At 43.1% G+C, this 17,742-nt stretch overlaps 2 protein-coding genes across 4 annotated transcripts in view; one reads left to right on the forward strand and one right to left on the reverse strand.

Annotated features, from left to right (window-relative positions):
* baxa (BCL2 associated X, apoptosis regulator a) lies at positions 1-2,972 on the forward strand. 2 transcript variants are annotated; one of them, XM_056288796.1, is made up of 6 exons: positions 1-339; positions 719-767; positions 873-1,031; positions 1,168-1,303; positions 1,386-1,490; positions 1,614-2,972. In XM_056288796.1, exons 3-6 carry the CDS (start codon positions 916-918, stop codon positions 1,710-1,712), a joined length of 456 nt encoding a protein of 151 aa, XP_056144771.1. In that variant the 5' UTR covers positions 1-339; positions 719-767; positions 873-915; the 3' UTR covers positions 1,713-2,972. The 2 variants fall into 2 exon arrangements, with proteins under 2 accessions (XP_056144771.1, XP_056144770.1); XM_056288795.1 differs by having other exon boundaries at positions 139-170.
* Positions 1,637-17,742, reverse strand: part of map3k14a (mitogen-activated protein kinase kinase kinase 14a) — a 27,752-nt gene continuing 11,646 nt past the window's right edge. For both annotated transcript variants that reach the window (XM_056288793.1, XM_056288794.1), the window contains exons 2-17: positions 16,124-16,384; positions 15,955-16,036; positions 15,608-15,827; positions 14,816-15,202; positions 14,574-14,708; positions 12,803-12,932; positions 12,262-12,390; positions 9,686-9,790; positions 8,877-9,034; positions 8,621-8,771; positions 8,167-8,502; positions 7,107-7,216; positions 6,492-6,630; positions 4,713-4,813; positions 3,381-4,588; positions 1,637-1,748 (exon numbers count right to left, since the gene is read on the reverse strand). In XM_056288793.1, the coding sequence (XP_056144768.1) occupies positions 4,427-4,588; positions 4,713-4,813; positions 6,492-6,630; positions 7,107-7,216; positions 8,167-8,502; positions 8,621-8,771; positions 8,877-9,034; positions 9,686-9,790; positions 12,262-12,390; positions 12,803-12,932; positions 14,574-14,708; positions 14,816-15,202; positions 15,608-15,827; positions 15,955-16,036; positions 16,124-16,384 (2,606 nt within the window). In that variant the 3' untranslated portion in view covers positions 1,637-1,748; positions 3,381-4,426. The remainder of the gene's footprint in view (positions 1,749-3,380; positions 4,589-4,712; positions 4,814-6,491; positions 6,631-7,106; positions 7,217-8,166; positions 8,503-8,620; positions 8,772-8,876; positions 9,035-9,685; positions 9,791-12,261; positions 12,391-12,802; positions 12,933-14,573; positions 14,709-14,815; positions 15,203-15,607; positions 15,828-15,954; positions 16,037-16,123; positions 16,385-17,742) is intronic.

Consider the following 17,742-nt stretch of genomic DNA (forward strand, 5'->3'; position numbering starts at 1 on the left):
AAACATGTCCTGACATGTCCGAACCAATCAGCGACCGACATGAGAAAGTCTGCAAACGACTTGCCGTAGGTTGCCATATACGCTACGATAAACACGGCGTCATGTGACTGTACGGCAGTCAACAACCAGTTACAACAAGATGGCATCGCCAGCGGGAGGAGGTGATTCAGGTGCTAGTATGAGCTATATATTACATTTCAAAACGTTGAGGCAGTGTCAGAAGTCAGTAATATGTGACAATCGCTGCTGTATCAACGTTTGAATTAGCACGTCTTGTTTTTTTACGTTAAAACCTAACGGGGTTACTTACCACCGCTAGCGTTAGTCCAACTAGCCGAAGTAAATGAGATAAGCTAAGAAAGCTAAATGTTGGTGTAACGTGAACAACTGCACTTTACTATTATTGACAACCTAGCTAGCTTGCCGCAGAGTTATGACTTTGCTAAAATGTCAAAACAAAACCGAAACTTGGATAAAAACGGTCTACCGCATTATTCTTTATGTTTGTCGATGGCCGATTTACTAGTGTATTGGACTAGTATATCGGCCATTTAGCTCGCGTTAGCAAGCCATATTTCCCTCTAACTTCGAATAAAACAGTTAGGGATACGACTTTGCTTTTTTTTCCCCAGGGACTGGAATTAACCTTGTTCAAATATCCGCACATGACATGACCACTGTACTGACCAACCAATTTATTCATACTTTTGTCTTTCAGGGAATAACAGAGATCAGATACTAGAAGTGGGGTCTGCTTTATTAAAAGAGTCAGTATTTCATCAGACAGTTTTCATCTTGAGCATGTGTCCACATTGTCTTCGCCGCAAATGCAGTCCTCAGTCCTTAAGATCTGTTTGTCTTCCTTTGTATAGTTTCATTTTTGAGCGGGTTCGTCGGCATGGGGGGGATAACGCCATGGTGACACGGGAACAGTTAGGTGGAGGAGAGCTGTGTGACCCAAACCATAAGAAGCTTGCCCAGTGCCTGCAGCAGATTGGAGATGAACTAGATGGAAATGTCCAACTGCAAAGGTATTTGACTGTATTTCCAGCGACTGCCCAACCAAAATAACCACAAATTGGAATTAGCGTGTTATTACTGTACAATTACCCTCTTATTTGGTCTTAATTGTTATCGTATTGTTTCACACTCCTTGTTCTCTTATAGAATGATAAATGATACTGCACTCAGCCCTACAAAGGACGTTTTCATGAAAGTAGCTATTGAGATATTTTCTGATGGAAAATTCAACTGGGGTAGAGTGGTTGCACTCTTCTACTTTGCCTGTCGGCTGGTAATCAAAGTGAGTACAGCCATCCCTATGTTCCTCTTCCCCAATAATTATTCTGAAATGATGGGAGATCTTCTGTCACACTCCTTTTCAGGCTCTGGTAACCAAAGTTCCCGATATCATCAGAACTATTATCTGCTGGACCATGGACTATCTGCGTGAAAATGTGATCAACTGGATCAGAGAGCAAGGCGGATGGGTAAGGAGCCAAAAACACCATTCAAACACAATTTTATTTGTAATTCAGGTTGATTGTGATAATGGTTGTTGGCAAAGTTTTCTTCCCATTAAATGCTGTGTTTTCATTATTGTTATTATCTAGGAAGGAATCCGTTCCCACTTTGGTACTCCCACTTGGCAAACTGTTGGGGTGTTCTTGGCAGGAGTACTCACCACTGTTCTGGTCATTCGCAAAATGTGAGCAGTTGTTAAGCAGGAAGAAAGATGACAGACAAATCTGCGAGGGAGGGATATTGGGATTGGGACAAGGGCAACATGAAGGAAGACACAGTGGACAGAAAAGTGATTCAAGAATGAAGGTGTGGAAGATCTTGGCGTCTGGACATAATGACCCACTCACATTTTTCCCCCCTTCCATTCACATCTCAGCTTTGGGAGTTGGGTTGAATGGTTGTTCTTGTGATCCCCCTCTGCTCACTGAGGATGTGAGAAGGGCTTGACTGCATGCTCAACAGAGAAGGATGGAGAGACAGACTCGACCAGGGCACAATTTTTTAATTAATTTATTTTTCAAGTAGGTACAAAAAAACGTTACTGCGTTATTTTTGGTGCCTGAGTTTTTGAAAGCTGTACGGACTGAGTTTTTTCCCTCAGCATTCCGATGAGCTGAGATGCACTTCAGACATCCTTTTGTGCTTCATGTTTACTGCACTTTCATTTTTTTCCTTGAGTCTTTTTCCATCTGCCCATTCTCTCCATCTATCTCATCATGGTTTCCCTATGCTAAAGTATGCATTTTTGCATGTGTCTGTGAGTATTCCCTTTTGTAAAGTTGAAATGATCTGCTGGCATTGAAAGAAGTCATCAAGGGTGGTCCTTGATGACTTCCACATCTGGTGGAAGTCATCCTAGTGGAAGTGGTATGTTATCACCACCTATGGTGATAAAACATTTAAATACAATTATGTTAATCACTGTTGACATCTGACATCATATATCAGCAAGCAAATGCTATTTTGTATTTGAATACCATTAATGGCAACTTCAATCAGCAAGTAAATACTGTTTATTTGAATACCACTAATGGTAACTTGATAACATTTACACCATTCAGATCACCTCAAGCCTCAACCTCATTTCCTTTTCATCGAACACGATGTAAACAGCTATAAATTAACACTTTTTGCACTGCAGACAAGAAAGCACTGCATTGCTCACAGATGCTTACCTCAATCTAAGCATATATAAAAAGTACTGTATTTGTAGGGGAATTGTTCATACATGAGCTACAATCCTATGTACACAACAGAATGCATTTTTATGTTTTTGTTTGTCAGTGCCTTTGTGGGGGTTTTTTTTTTACAATGAATTCACTTTGATATTCTCCCATTTTTCACCTTTTCTGTTAAATTTGTAAGGATCAAATTTCTTGTCTCCTGAAATCTTTTTGCAGTGACATTGTAGTACATTGTTGGAATATGAAAATAAAACATTTTTATGACTTTGTATCAAATCTAGATTATCTCAGATGGCAAGTCAGTCACTTGTTTTGAACCAATTTTCACAAATGGTATTGCAAAATAGAATCACTGCAAACTAGGTACAAAATAAGATACTGTCCAAAGAGCTTTCTTCTGAACATACAAGTAATTTACTTAGGGGATTTCATAAACTTTCCAAGAATGATGCAGTGATTGTCATGCTAGTTTAAGCCAGATTATTTTTTCCCATCTTTAAATAAAAATGTTTAAGAATTATGTAATGTTTTACAGCTGTCCTATAAAGTAGTTGATAATCTTTTTGGTGGATCGAGTTAGATCCTGTAGATCCCACCTCTCCACACTATACTTCCCTTCACTCCTCAATGCCTCAGCACAATGAAGCTAAAGAAACCACTATGAAAAATTACCTCAAATAAGGAAGACGTTGGGCATCTTGGTAGTGTAGCGCTCCATTCCGTTGCCTACCAACACAGGGGTCTCTGGTTCGAATCCCCATGTTACCGCCGGCTTTGTCAGGGGTCCCCACAGAGACAATTGGCCGTGTCTGCGGGTGGGAAGCCGAATGTGGGTATGTGTCCTGGTTGCCGCACTAGCACCTCCTCTGGTCAGTCGTGAGGGGGAACTGGGGGGGGGGGGGATTGCGTGATCCTCCCATGTGCTACATCCCCCTGGTGAAACACTTCACTGTCAGGTGAAAAGAAGCGGGCTGGCAACTCCACATGTATCGGAGGAGACGTGGTAGTCTGGATACCTCCGCGGATCAGCAGAGGGGGTGGAGCAGTGACCGGCGCGACTCAGAAGAGTGGGTTAATTGACCGGGTACAATTGGGGAGAAAAACGGGGAAGAAAAAAAAAAAAGTAGACTCTTATCAGAATTACCGAACACAACAGCTTAATGCAACAGGCTGTTGAGATTTATTCAGCTTAACTAGAGTAGTCAGTAACTATCTGTTCAGCAACATAGTCCAGTTTATCTTTTTAATGAGTTCACATCAAGAACGCTTCAACCCGGAGGCAGATGTAAACAACCACGTGGTTACATAAGCTCAGTGCTTTAAAGAGGTTTTATGTGCTACAGCTAACTACTCAGCAACCCCAAAGTTAAAATAAACAGGCACATTAAAAATAGATTTGAGAGATCACAGAAAGTTGTATCAGTTCATCTAGACTCATTTATTGAGAGAGAAACGTTTCATCAATCTAAGTGACCTCTTCAGGAGACTGAAGAGGTCTAAATTTTGTTAATCATGCCTGGATTTTCCTACCTTGATTACTGAGCATGCATAAAGAAGATTTGAGAGGTATTTTCCTGATAAAAACATGGTAACTCAATAGAAATACAATGACCACAAAAGGATTTTGAAGCAAATATCAACCATAGTATAGCATACAGCAGGTATCATGGCTCCATGGTAGGGAATATTGGGGCAGATAGATGTGACAGCTGTTGGCTCTATCTGGTTTCCAGTACTCCGTCTCTGATCCTCCACCTCCAGGAGGGGCTAAAGTCAGGCGCCGACACACAGCACAACTGCAGCCCTGACTCCTGTACCTCGGCATCATGAGCCACCTGCTGGCCCTCTTGGGTCTTCAAGGTAAACACCCTCTCAGAGATCTAGAAATATGACAGAAGTGTCAAGCACAAATAATAGAACTCAGGCCATTCACAAAAAGGGATAGCAGCATGTGTTGCAGCATTAACTGCTCGTGTGGAAGCATGACAGCCAGCAAGTCCTCACCTGGTCACTGATTCCGGTGGCGATGTGGCCCACCTTGACCCGGCGAGTCTCTCTGATACGGATGCTTTTCCTGTTGAAGTCTCTGATGCAAACATCCACGCCTGAACCAGATATAAGAGCATGAGGGCAGATAACATGGATATCTATTTAAACAGGGTACAATGTTTAATACACTGCTCAAAAAAATAAGGGAACACATAAGCAATGCAATGAAGCTCCAAGTCAATCACACTTTTGAGATATCAACCTGTCCAGTTAGGAAGCAACACTGATTTGTGAATCACCTGATGGTAAATTGTCTAATTTCCACCTGGTGGAAATTAGACAATTTGCAAGACAACCCCTATAAAAGGAATGGATTTGCAGGTGGTGGCCACAGACCATTTGCCTGTCCTCATCTTTTCTGGCCGATCTTTGGTTAGTTTTTCATTTTGCTAGTGCCCTCACCACTAGAGGTGGCATGAGGCGGTATCTGCAACCTACAGAAGTTGCTCAGGTAGTGCAGCTCATCCAGGATGGCACATCAATGCGTGCTGTGGCAAGAAGATTTGATGTGTCTCCCAGCACAGTGTCCAGAGCATGGAGGAGGTACCAGGAGACAGGCCAGTACACCAGGAGACGTGGAGGGGGCCGCAGGAGGACAACAACCCCGCAGCAGGACCGCTATCTGGTCCTTTGTGCAAGGAGGAACAGGAGGAGCACTGCCGGAGCCCTACAAAACGACCTTCAACAGGCCACTAATGTGCAGGTTTCTGCTCAAACAGTGAGAAACAGAATGCATGAGGATGGTATGAGGGCCCGACGTCCACAATTGGGGCCTGTGCTCACAGCCCAACACCGTGCAGCCCGATTGACCTTTGCCAGAGAACATCTTGCTTGGCAGATTCGCCATTGGCGCCCTGTGCTCTTCACAGATGAGAGCAGGTTCACACTGAACACGTGACAGACGTGAGAGAGTCTGGAGACGCTGTGGAGAACGTTCTGCTGCCTGCAACATCCTCCAGCATGACCGGTTTGGCGGTGGGTCAGTGATGGTCTGGGGAGGCATATCCTTGGAGGGCCGCACAGACCTCTACGTGCTAGCCAGAGGTACCATGACTGCCATTAGGTACCGGGATGAGATCCTCAGACCCATTGTCAGACCATATGCTGGTGCAGTGGGCCCTGGGTTCCTGCGCATGCATGACAATGCTCGTCCTCATGTGGCCAGAGTGTGTCAGCAGTTCCTGTATGTCGAGGGCATTGATGCTATGGACTGGCCTGCACGTTCCCCAGACCTGAATCCAATCGAGCACCTCTGGGACATCATGTCTCGTACCATCCGCCAACGCGATGTCGCACCACAGACTGTCCAGGAGTTGACCGATGCCCTGATCCAGGTCTGGGAGGAGATCCCTCAGGAGACCATCCGTCGTCTCATCAGGAGCATGCCCAGACGTTGTAGGGAGTGCATACAGGCACGTGGAGGCCACACACACTACTGAGCCTCATTTTGAATCGTCTTGAAGAATTTCCACAGAAGTTGGATCAGCCTATGTTCTCATTTTCCACTTTGATTTTGAGTATGATTCTGAATCCAGACCTTAATGGGCTAATGATTTTGATTTCCATTGATCATTCTTAGGTTATTTTGCTCTAAACACATTCCTCTGTCTAATAAATAAAGATTTTCAGCTGAAATATTTCATTCATCGAGGTCTATATTGTGTTTTTAGGTGTTCCCTTTATTTTTTTGAGCAGTGTAGTTTAAAGAGGGGACACATTGGGTGTCCATCTCACCCTCAAAACAGCAGGGTGGTGGGAGCTGTGTGTGACCCAGCCAGTCCATGCTGAACAATTGTCCGTCTGGCTGACTGTTATAGGAGAACACACCAGAACTGAGGTCATCTCCTGGGCTGATGGACCAACGACCTGAGTCCTGTAATAAGCGTAAAAGGGAGAGGAACAGAAGCACAACAGAAGTTTGTTGGAGAAGTAAGTAGAAAGAGAACTTCTAAGTGAAAAGCTTTTAAAAGCTTGCAACACATAACAATAAAAAGATTAACAACATCTTAATTTTAGGATCTCCCTCTATGCTCGGCTCAAGATGACTTTGAATGAGTAAACAAGCTGTCAAAGTATGAGCAATCAAACATGTGATACAGAGCTTCAAAAATAATGCATAAACAAGTGCATTTGTTGTTGTTGTTTTGTTTTTTGCCCATAGAAATTGTAACATCTGTAGTGTGAGCATGATTCTGATTTAACATGGCAATGATTTGAAGCTGGATTGTTAACTTATACCCATGTTTACCTGGTCTTACTTACGCCCAAAACTGACCATGCTCTCTAATCTAAAACATTTAGAATAAAGCCTGGTCATAACCATTTTTCATCTGATGGGTAATGGGTTACCTTTTTGTCCCATGGTTCCCAGGTGGTATAACAGTCACTGCTGAGACATGACAGGAGCTGTTCCTGCATCTCAGCTGAGTGTAGCTGAGACAGGCTGCTCAGGTAGAAATCTACACACAAACACAGATGATCACGGGGGGCACCGATTATATATTGGGGAAAAAGTAAAACACATACAAAGTTTCTTAAAATGTTATATTACGGGGTGCCTCCATAGCCAAATGGCTACAGCGCATACCACATGACCACATGGTCACAACCATCGCCAGTTCGATTCCAGCTGGCGACAGATGGATATATACGTATATATATAAAATCCAGTGAGTCAAGTAAACTCTTTATGAGACAGTACAAGCCTGTTTCATGCCAAAGCAATAGGCTTTTACTGTCTCATAACGAATTTACTTGACTCACTGGATTATTTTGCTCCTTATTTGTTGAGCACGTTCCCTACCGTTGAGTGTTTCTTTTAACAAAGTTATATATACTTAGCACAAAAAGTAAGGAAATTTGTGTTTGGTCGATTATTTCTTTGTTGTAACAATGCTTCTTGGCAATAAATCTTATACCGTTGGAAAGCCGGTTTATTTCCCTTTTAAATGGTGCCACAGTTGTAAGGAACATGCATTTGTGGGATGAGCAGCAGAGCTGAATATGTGGGTTGCGCCCATGAAAAATTTGCCAAATCTCCTCTGCCAACAGCTTATTTTGCTGTTGCTATTGACTCTTGTTTTGAGCTTCTGGTACCCCAGGTGCTGACAATCAGTTGCCTGAAATAAGATTTATTGCCAAGAAGCATTGTTACAACAAAGAAATAATCTACTAAACACAAATTTCCTTACTTTTTGTGCTAAGTTTATATACATATATATACACTTTTCTTTTTTCTTTTTTCTTTTTTAGAGTTATGCTTTTCTTACACGGGGTTAGTGAAGAGGGATGAGAAGATTTGGACAGAACGATAGAAAGACCCCCAAACACTGCCAATTTTACAGGTATTATCCAATTGACCCAGCAGAGTACTCCACAAACATATACACAAAATTGAGGGAAACCTCACCTCGCTCAAGTTTGCGCAGTTCAAGTTCAGAAACGGCGGTGCTGATGTTGCCAGCCTTGTGGTTGGGTCCCTCAAGGATGAGCATTTGTAGACTGATTGGTGAGCTTTGTTCAGAATTATTTTTGATATTTTTATCCTCCACCACTACCACCTCTTCCTCTTCCTCTGGGATCTTACTCCCCTTCCCTGAGTTAAATTTTCCTCCAAACTTTGACTGTTGTTCTTCCTCAGAGTTGGCTCTGCTAGCGCACTGCAGCTGGGAGCAGGGAGGATGTTTGTCAATGAGAGGCAGGGGATCTCTGTAGGGTCCTCTGATGGAGCTAGTGAGCCCCCCCACTGTTAATAAGAAAAACACAGTAGCCAAGCCCTTTACACACCAGTTTAGAAAAGGCACAAACCAATGGATAGATGTGAACACTCATGCAAAGAAAAGTTACCGTGCAGCTTTACTCACCCTCACTCAGAGCTTTGGCAGTCCTTTGCTTGAGGTCGGACGCAGACGCTCTCTTGACGGGGTCCTTCTGAAGACCTGCTTTTATAACGTCAGCTGTGAGAGGACTACAGTCAGGTGGGATCTCTCTCAGAGGTGGAGGATCATTGGCAATCTGCAACCACCAAAAAATACAGAGAGGCTCAAAGTCTATTGTAAATCTTGTGTAATGGAGGTTAAAAATAATACATGTAAATGTGAAGAATCTGCAAAAGGATACCTTAAGGTAGAGTCTACAGGTGTAGTACCGTGTCCAAGGCTGACACCCATTGAGCATGTGCAGTAACATACAGCAGCTGCTCCACACATCTGCTTTGGCTCCACGGGGTTGCACTTTAACAATTTCGGGGGCCATGTGGGTCTCTGTGCCTTTCATATCTGTGTTCAAATAGATGGGGACGGTTGGGTTGGGATATCCCATATTACATGCAGTATTCTTGGTATTTTTGCTAACTTCTCATATTAGCTTCTCAATACATGGGTGTAGAATCTGTTTTGCTATTACAGATCTGTCTCACAACCTCTTGTATACACAGACTTAATTGCGTATTTTTAAATGCACATGAATAATGCAAATAAAAAACAATAATGGCATTACTCTGACTTGAGAAGCTGTCATGTAAATGTCGCTATCTAATTATCTATTCTGGATAAGATTAAAATCGGAGTACGCCTAAATGAAATAAAGATACCAAAATTTTTGCCCTATATTCCGATTTATGGTTTATGTAAACTTCATAGTTGGGGTTCTTTTGGGTTTATAATAGGTAAAATGAAAGATCACCAGTTGCAGTGAAAAGGATGTTGTTTGTGCATTACAAAGACCTTATACAACAGTGAAGACTGATTTTTAAAATAAACCTATGTATACCCAGGTATCAAAGAAATCACATCATTTGAAATACGCTTTAATCAAAGTATTGCCTTAAATTGATTGATATCAGTAACTGTGCTTTTACTGTGCATGTAAACATACTTACAGTCTAACACTTCATTAATTTTTGCACGCACACATCTTCTGATTTTTACCTTTAGACCCACTGAGGCTCAGTCCTTGACTGTCAAGTCTCTCTGCATGTCCGAAGTCACACAGGAAGGTGTCTCTACCATCCTCTGACAGCAACACATTATCAGCTGTGGGAAACAGGTACATGGGATAATCAGGTATCATAATCTCCAGGCTGTTCAATGCTAAAAAAAAAAAAGCCTTTGTGGAGTTTTGGAACTTGTGCCACGTAGTTCCTCAATGACTTATATAGCAACAGAGCAGCTGTAGACAGAAAATGTGCTTGGAGCCAAGGAGGAATAAAAGGAGAGAGGAAACTATTAAGTCACTGAGGAGCAGCTGTTGGACACAACTTAACGTGGGATGAATGTGGAAATGGCTAACAGACAGAGAGCAGGTGATAGGCTTACGGCTCCTCTAACGTGTTTTTATCTTTAGGGCACCAGGTGGCGTCAAGTGGCATCTTTCATAATTTAGGGCCATTTTGTTTGTGGGTTTCGCAGTGCCGGTCTACTTATTATGGGCCTCCATCCAACTCACTCCCTCACAGTGTCTCCATCCGGTGTTCTCATGCCATCTCTTGATATATTTTTCCTTTTATTTCCTTCTTCTCCAGGAAGAGAGTCTTCTCTAGGTACTTGTTTTCCCTTTCTCTTGCAAACTACTTCCTCCTCCACCCCTCTCCCCTTCCCCCTCACCTCTGTCTCCCTCTCTCTTCCTCTCCTGATGGTGTGCGCAAGCGCCGTCTGTGAGCAGCAGCAGTGAGTCACACTGCTGGGAAATTCCCAGTCTGCCGTCTCCTCGGTGGCAGCCTGGTTTCACAACACAGGTGCTTGTGAGCAGAGCTATGCTCCCTCTGTGGCACTCACTCAAAAAAAAAGTTCTCTCTGCTTTTTTTTTCTTTTTTTTTTGTGATTTCCCTTTTGAAACGTCACCATCATAAGCAAATCCATGCTGAAAACTTTGTACTGTGTAATTACTGTTTTAATTGTTTGCCTTCAAAGTTTAAGAGTCTCTTTATGGCAAATTTGAGTGGTCAGTCATAGTGGCAGTAGAACTTTGTTGTGCTAATGCAGAAGTACAATATACAATGATTGTGCATACCATGTAATATCTGGGACATAAGCTGATAAAATTTTTTTTGAAGATTACATTTCTTTAATTTGCTCAAATCTAGTGAATAAGAGACAAAACTACAATCAGAAATATCTTGAGGGTTAAGCGATCATTTTACCCCAATACATTTTTCCCCGCCCTTTTTCTCCCCAATTGTATCCGGCCAATTACCCCACTCTTCCAAGCCGTCCCGGTCTCTGCTCCACCCCCTCTGCTGATCTGGGAAGGGCTGCAAACTACCATGTCTCCTCCGATACATGGAGTTGCCACCCGCTTATTTTCACCAGACAGTGAGGAGTTTCACCTGGGGGAAGTAGCGTGTGGGAGGATCAAGCTATTCCCCCCCAGTTCCCCCTCCCCCCCGAACAGGCGCCCCAACTGACCAGACGAGGCGCTAGTGCAGCAACCAGGACACATACCCACATCTGGCTTCCCACCCGCAGACACGGCCAATTGTGTCTGTAGGGACGCCCGACCAAGCCGGAGGTAACACGGGGATTCAAACCGCCGATTCCCGTGTTGGTAGTAAACGGAATAGACCGCCACACCACCCGGACGCCCTACCCCAATGCATTTTAAGTAATAACAGACAATCGTTTGAATTTTCTTATCAAGTGTTTTAGTAAACCAGGGTGAGGAAATTTTCCAAAGTGAGTTATAGTTTTTGTTTTTGTTTGCAGTAGCTGTGTTGCATTTCAATAAATTGTATTAAAATATATTGTATTGGCGAATCTTGGGCAAATATTTAAGTGTATGTCACTTAAATCTAAAGGTTTAGATCACAAGGATCTGTGCTGAATAAGGACCTGTTCACAGTTCTGACAGAAAATGAATAAATGTCAAGACAGATTTAGATTTGGTCAAGAAATTGTTACATCTGTGTTTCAATGATGAAGTGATGTCATCATGTATGAGAAAGAGGTCTACACTCTTAGTATTAAAATACAATGGACATGGCAATGTAGATAAAACTATTAAAGCGTAACTAAACCCGGGCGTCTGGGAAGCGTAGCAGTCTATTCTGTTGCCTACCAACACGGGGATCACCAGTTCGAATCCCCGTGATACCTCGAGTAACTAAACCCTGGACCATTTTAGTGAGTCTGCTGACAACTAAAGGTTAAAAGCCACGCAAAGGTTAAAACATGGCAGGCTGGTCTTAGTACTCTGTGATCATGTTAGCCTAGCAGGATAAACACAGCTGCGGATAACAGGAATATTTTGGTTGTAGGTGTGCCAAAGAACCAACAGTGACAGTACTATAGATAATCGGTAGTGCTGTTTGTCTGTCTGTCAATGTTGACAGGTGTGCTTGTACACCTACATTCTCTATGAAACAAGAAAACTGGAATTTTTTTCACTGTGACTTGAGTATGCCAATATTACATATTTTTACTTTACATTAACTACTTACCCATTTAGTTAAGACTTAAATTGCTTAAATGAAAAAAAAAATGCAGAAATCGCACTTAACTTGACCTACCCTTTATATCTAGGTGTACCACTCTTCTCTTCACCAAGTATTCTAGCGCTCCCGTGACTTGCCAGTGGTAATGGAGAGTCAGGTCCTCAGGCAGCCGGCCCCTTTCCACTATCAACTGACCCAGGGAGCCTGAAAAAAACAAATGGGCGATATGGGTTAACACTATGGCCATATGATATTGGCCAATATACAGGATCTGGTCTCTCTATCCCTTTTGCCTGTTGAAAAACTTGGTTTGGTTATTAGAGGACAAGGGCAAAGGTATGACCCCCAATGTCATTGGGGTCAAATGAGACCTGTGATCTCTAGAAAAGGATTTAAAAACAAGACAAGTGTCCCAGGAAAAACCTCCTGGCAACACTAATCCAACCATTTTCATGCACCTTTTTACTGGATTATCCTAACACTGAATCTTCATTTAGACCTTCTCTTAACCTTTTCCAAATCATTCGCTGACCCTTTCAGCTTGAAACCACTGACTCAGCAATTCAGACAGTATGTTACATTATAAATCACAGTCAGCATTGTATGACTAATTTACCATATTTGCAGTCCATAAGTAGGATGACGTAAGACCCCTCTCTGACCACTCCAAAGAGTTCCACCACACGAGGAGACTTGAGGGCACTCCACGCACCCACCTCCTCACTGCTGAAACTCTTTAAAGGTATCTGTAAGAAGAGGGAAGGAAGGAAAGCCACTGGTTAGATTAAAACAAAAGAGTGAGGTTTGGCTCAAACTGGAGACAGGAAAGAGAGGTCCAGCTGATCAAAGAGGCATACATAACCTAGGTACCTATACAAGTATACTGTATATTTAAGCAATCGCAGTGACAAGAGGGTAAAAGACCGCATCATACTCTTGACTGGTAGTATGTAGTTAAAAATGTAGCGCTTGAAGGACAGTCATTTAGTTTCCCAGAAAAAGAGAACGTTAACTAAATGTCAGATTTGACTGGATGCACTGCTTGTCATGCTGAGTGATACTGACAAAATGAAATAGCCATATTTTTGAATGGATACCTAAACACTGAAAATATGAGGGTATTTTGGGAAGGACTTGGTGCTTTTAGTAAGGTATTTACAGACAAGAAAATGTTGAGAAATGATCATTAGCAATTTGGATATGATGACCAAGCAGGTAAATAATAATAATAATAATAATACCAATAATAATAATAATGGTTTACATTTACATAAAGACATTCATTATTCATTTCACTCAGATAACACAGTGGAATAAGTTCTACAAATTACTTCCTTTTACTGTAATGAAGCTTTTAAGACCAGTTTCTAGTCTCATATCACAATATTGATATTATATCGATATATTGCCCTGCTCCAACTACTTGTGTGTATTTATTCTTCCGGTGTGGAAAGATGGCAGCGCGAGCTCGCGTTTGCGGCAGCCTCACCCAGTGCTGACTATGCAGTGTCTTTGTCCACGTCTACACCTGAGTTTGTGTCATCGTGTGAAGAACTTTCTTTGAGAGGATTTATGTCTGTGATCGTCTATTCGTTTGATGGCTGGGAGAGCTGGTTTTGAATCGGCTGGAAGCGCAGGGCAGGGTAAGCTAACTGCTAGCCCATGCAGACCGGCAGGTCCGATAACACCAGGATAACAACGAGGGCGGTCTGGCAGCTGCCTCGCCTAGTGTCAATTGTGCAGTGTTGTGGTCTGCATTTGTGTCGTCTTGTGGAGTGCGGGGGAGGTGTGTCTAAGGAATCTGGCTGGAAGAACTAGCGCTGGATCAGCAGAGACAGCTTGGTCTGCTGCGTCCTGTGGGCCCAAAGACCATGGCCCTGACTGGAGCTGTGCCCGAAGAGGAAACACCAAGGACGGTCTGACAGTATGCAGAAGCAGGGCAAGCTAAGCTAGCTGCTAGCCCATGCAGACCGGCAGTTCTGACAGTCATCCTGGCTGGCGTTCGTTCTGCTGGACAGTGAATTTTTTGAATTGTGTTGCAAATTTAATGAATGGACTGTGTTGTTGACTGTTTATTTATTTTTGCTTTGTTCTCTTTGGTTTTGTATGTTTTTGGTGTTGTCATTTTTGGGAAGTTTTGGATATGTGTTTTTGTCTTTTGTGTTGCACTGCTGTGGGCTGGGAGAAACAAAATTTCGTCTCTTATATGAATGAGATGACAATAAATTGTTCCCGATTCCTAATCCTGACTCCTATTTCCAAATAAATTCCATATTGCACACAAGAACGCTGTTCAGTCCTGCCTACACTGGTCCATAGACTTGCTACACAAACTTCTTAACTCAAGACACTGAAATTACACTGTGATGGTTGGAAAACTGCAATACCTTTTTCACTGCGAATCTGAAGCCTGTGTTGACATCTCGAGCACTGTGCACTTCACCGTACGAGCCTTCCTTGATAAACTGAGAGAGGATGTACTCCCGCCCCTCCCTGTATTCAGAATCCACCGGCTGAATTTTCTAATGAAGATAAAGTAAAGAGTTAACATCAGTCCGGTAACCTGGTGGGGGAGGAAAAAAACTACTTAATTAAGGACAAGAAAGGCCTAAATTAAAGTAGGACAGACCTCATTGTAAAAGATGATACCCTCATTGATGACAGAATCAGACTGTGAGAGCTCCTCTTCATCCTCCCACACATCTCGCTCAACATCTTTGAAAAAGGGGCCCGCGTAGCACGGATCACCCTGGCTCACGCTTCCCCTGAGCCCAGCGAGAGCCAGTGTGTAGTCTCCCCCACTGCTGAGGGAGGAGTCTGTGTTGCTATCCGACCCGTAGGAAGAAAGATCGGAGAGGGGGTCGCAGACCTGGTCACCCCAGCCCAGGGTTGGGCAGCCAGGGCCCCTACAGTAGATCTGTCCAACATAGGAGAGAGGAGGGCCTGTGTCCAGCACTTCTGAACTCTCAACACTGCCGCTGCAGGAAGAATTGCTGATACACTCGGACACTGCCTCCTAGGACAAGGGCAAATGGAGATATAATCAGACAAGGTGATGCTGTATCTTCATCCTCAGCTGATGCCACTGCCATTAACACTTTTCCCAGGGAATACGTGGGCCATGAGACAAAGCTTTGTCTGAGTTCTATGAGTCACTTCCACATCACAGAGATGCTTATGTTGGCACGGGGATGTGTGGAATTTGAGGCTTAGACTATCCTAAAATCTGGCAATTAACTCTTGAAGATGAGTCATAGCCAAGCTTTGTGAGCCTATTTTCTAAAACGAGTTTAAAGAATGTAATTTAAATGCCTACTTTCTTTTATAGTGTATAGGACATAGCGTTGACGGTTACATTTTTCAATTCTCACTACCGTTGAGTGGGATGTAGTAGAATTCAAAAAATAATGTTTTTTCTCACCTGGATTTGGACTGTAGATCTGCCGCTCTCTTGTTCAGGGACCCCAGAAGGTACTCGATGCCTCTGTCGCTGCCGTAACTTCTTCTCCTCCTTCTTCTTCTCCTTGCGTTTTTGTTTCTTACGAGCCTTCTTCTTCGGGGCTGGCGGCATTAGGGAGCCGTTGGGTTCCTGGACTGAGGCTGTTGTCGGGCATGCCACGTTGTTGTGCTCTGAGGACAACCTGCAAGTAGAAAAGTGTGTGTACAAAACCAATCCTGCCATGTACGACCTGAAGGAGTCCATGGTAGCGGTTACCATTTGAGGTGATGTGAATGACTTGTGATGGGGTTGAACGGTTTGGGGCATACCTGCTAGTGAAGCAGTTCGGGGAGAGGACATAGGAGCGTTCCAGACAGGAAGGGCTAAACTCTTGGGAGTCCTGCGTTTCACCTGGAGATCACAGATGTTTGCTTAATGTTTTGTTGTTACTAAAACGTTAATGACATTTTTTAATCAAGCCGAATAAGAAATACTCACATTCCGCCTGCGCAATAAACGTTGAGTTTTTCAGCGGTTCTTCACCCACTTGCTCTGCAGTCCCCTGCGTCAGGTATTTATTTAGAATAGGATAACATGTCATGAAGTCCATTTTACTTTCCTTCCCCTCCTCCCTCTCCTCCTCTGTCCCCTGGTCTGGGCTGGGGCAGCTTTGGTAAGATCCCTTCAACTTGGCTTGGGGTGACCCGGAGAACGGTGCGGTCGAATTGAAAAGCCTCTGCCTCACCGCCATCTCATCTGCTGGAGTTGGAAACAGACACAACAAAATTAGCAATCAAATACATATACTGAGAAGATCTAATGACCTGCATTTCGAACAGAGGTTTATCTTGTTTCTCCATCAACCCAACTTAATGATGTTAAAGTGCTCATGCACACCAGTCAATAACGAGAAGTAGCAAGCAGAACTTCACATTGAAACGGTGTCAACCAATAGTAATCTGGCATGGCAGGACAATTTATGAATTTGAGAAAAGATCGCTTACTCTTGTCGACTGAACCTTGTGTGATTGCATGGACTAAAAACAATGGGCAGCTTTGTGTTGCTGTGAAACACAAATCCGTCCTTACAGTTGAGATATATTAGACTCCCACAGTGCCAGGATCTGAGAGCGTGACTGACACATAGAAACTTAATCATCGCACATTTACTGAGACTAGCTTTGCGGTGGGGGAGATGTGGCAGGAAATTCAACACTGGCCTTGTTTTGACAGTTGCAACTGTAGAGTTAATGCTATGAAGCTTGAGTCAGAGGAAGTACACTTCACCCTCAAGAAAAGAGCACACCAGGCCCATCATATCTTACATTTTTACGTCTTTCTGGGGGATTAAGTCCTGAAGGCTCGTAACAGACATTTTTGCAAATGCATTGATAAATAAAAACATGCATGCTGTGTCTGAGACTCAATCCTTTAAGCAATACAGAGGTGAAATGCTTCAAATGTATCTTAATTAAGTTGAAAGACTTTGGCAGACTGTGTTGTGGTGCTGAACAGCAGGAGTACAGTTGCAGCATGTTGCATCAGTGTCTGTGGTGAATTTGACCCCCGTTTCTCTCTGTCCCACAGCTTGTGACCCTTTCAGGGGAATCACACACACACACTGGCCCTTAGAAAGAGAAGCTGGGAGTCTAGAAAAAGTGTGCAGCTGCCAAAATACCAAGATCATAATCTGTTTTATTAACAAATTCTGTCATATACTGTAAGCAAAAAGCAGACCAAGTTAAGGCAGAGCTCATAAATTACTCCTATTATCGATTTTCTGTCAGCAAATAATGCTACATACTGTAGCAGCCCAATTTAAAAGACTGAACCAAAGAAATGCAAAACTCTACAAAATATGTTTAATGTGTTTTCTTTAAAATGACAGCGATGTGTGTTGATTTCCATTTCCTTGCATGCCGACTTCCTGTCCCATAGTACCAATACAAATCTAGAGCAAAGTAATTCAGCTATCGCTTCCTGCTATGGACTCGCACACACATGCACAGGCAATCAAAAAAGACAGCACAACACCACACCCCTGCTACGCTCCCCGTACATGAGGGAAAAGAGACAAGTATTGGAATAACGCAGCACATAGAAAGACATACTTTAAG

This window comes from Lampris incognitus, chromosome 10 (assembly GCF_029633865.1).
Source record: "Lampris incognitus isolate fLamInc1 chromosome 10, fLamInc1.hap2, whole genome shotgun sequence".
NCBI lineage: Eukaryota > Metazoa > Chordata > Actinopteri > Lampriformes > Lampridae > Lampris > Lampris incognitus.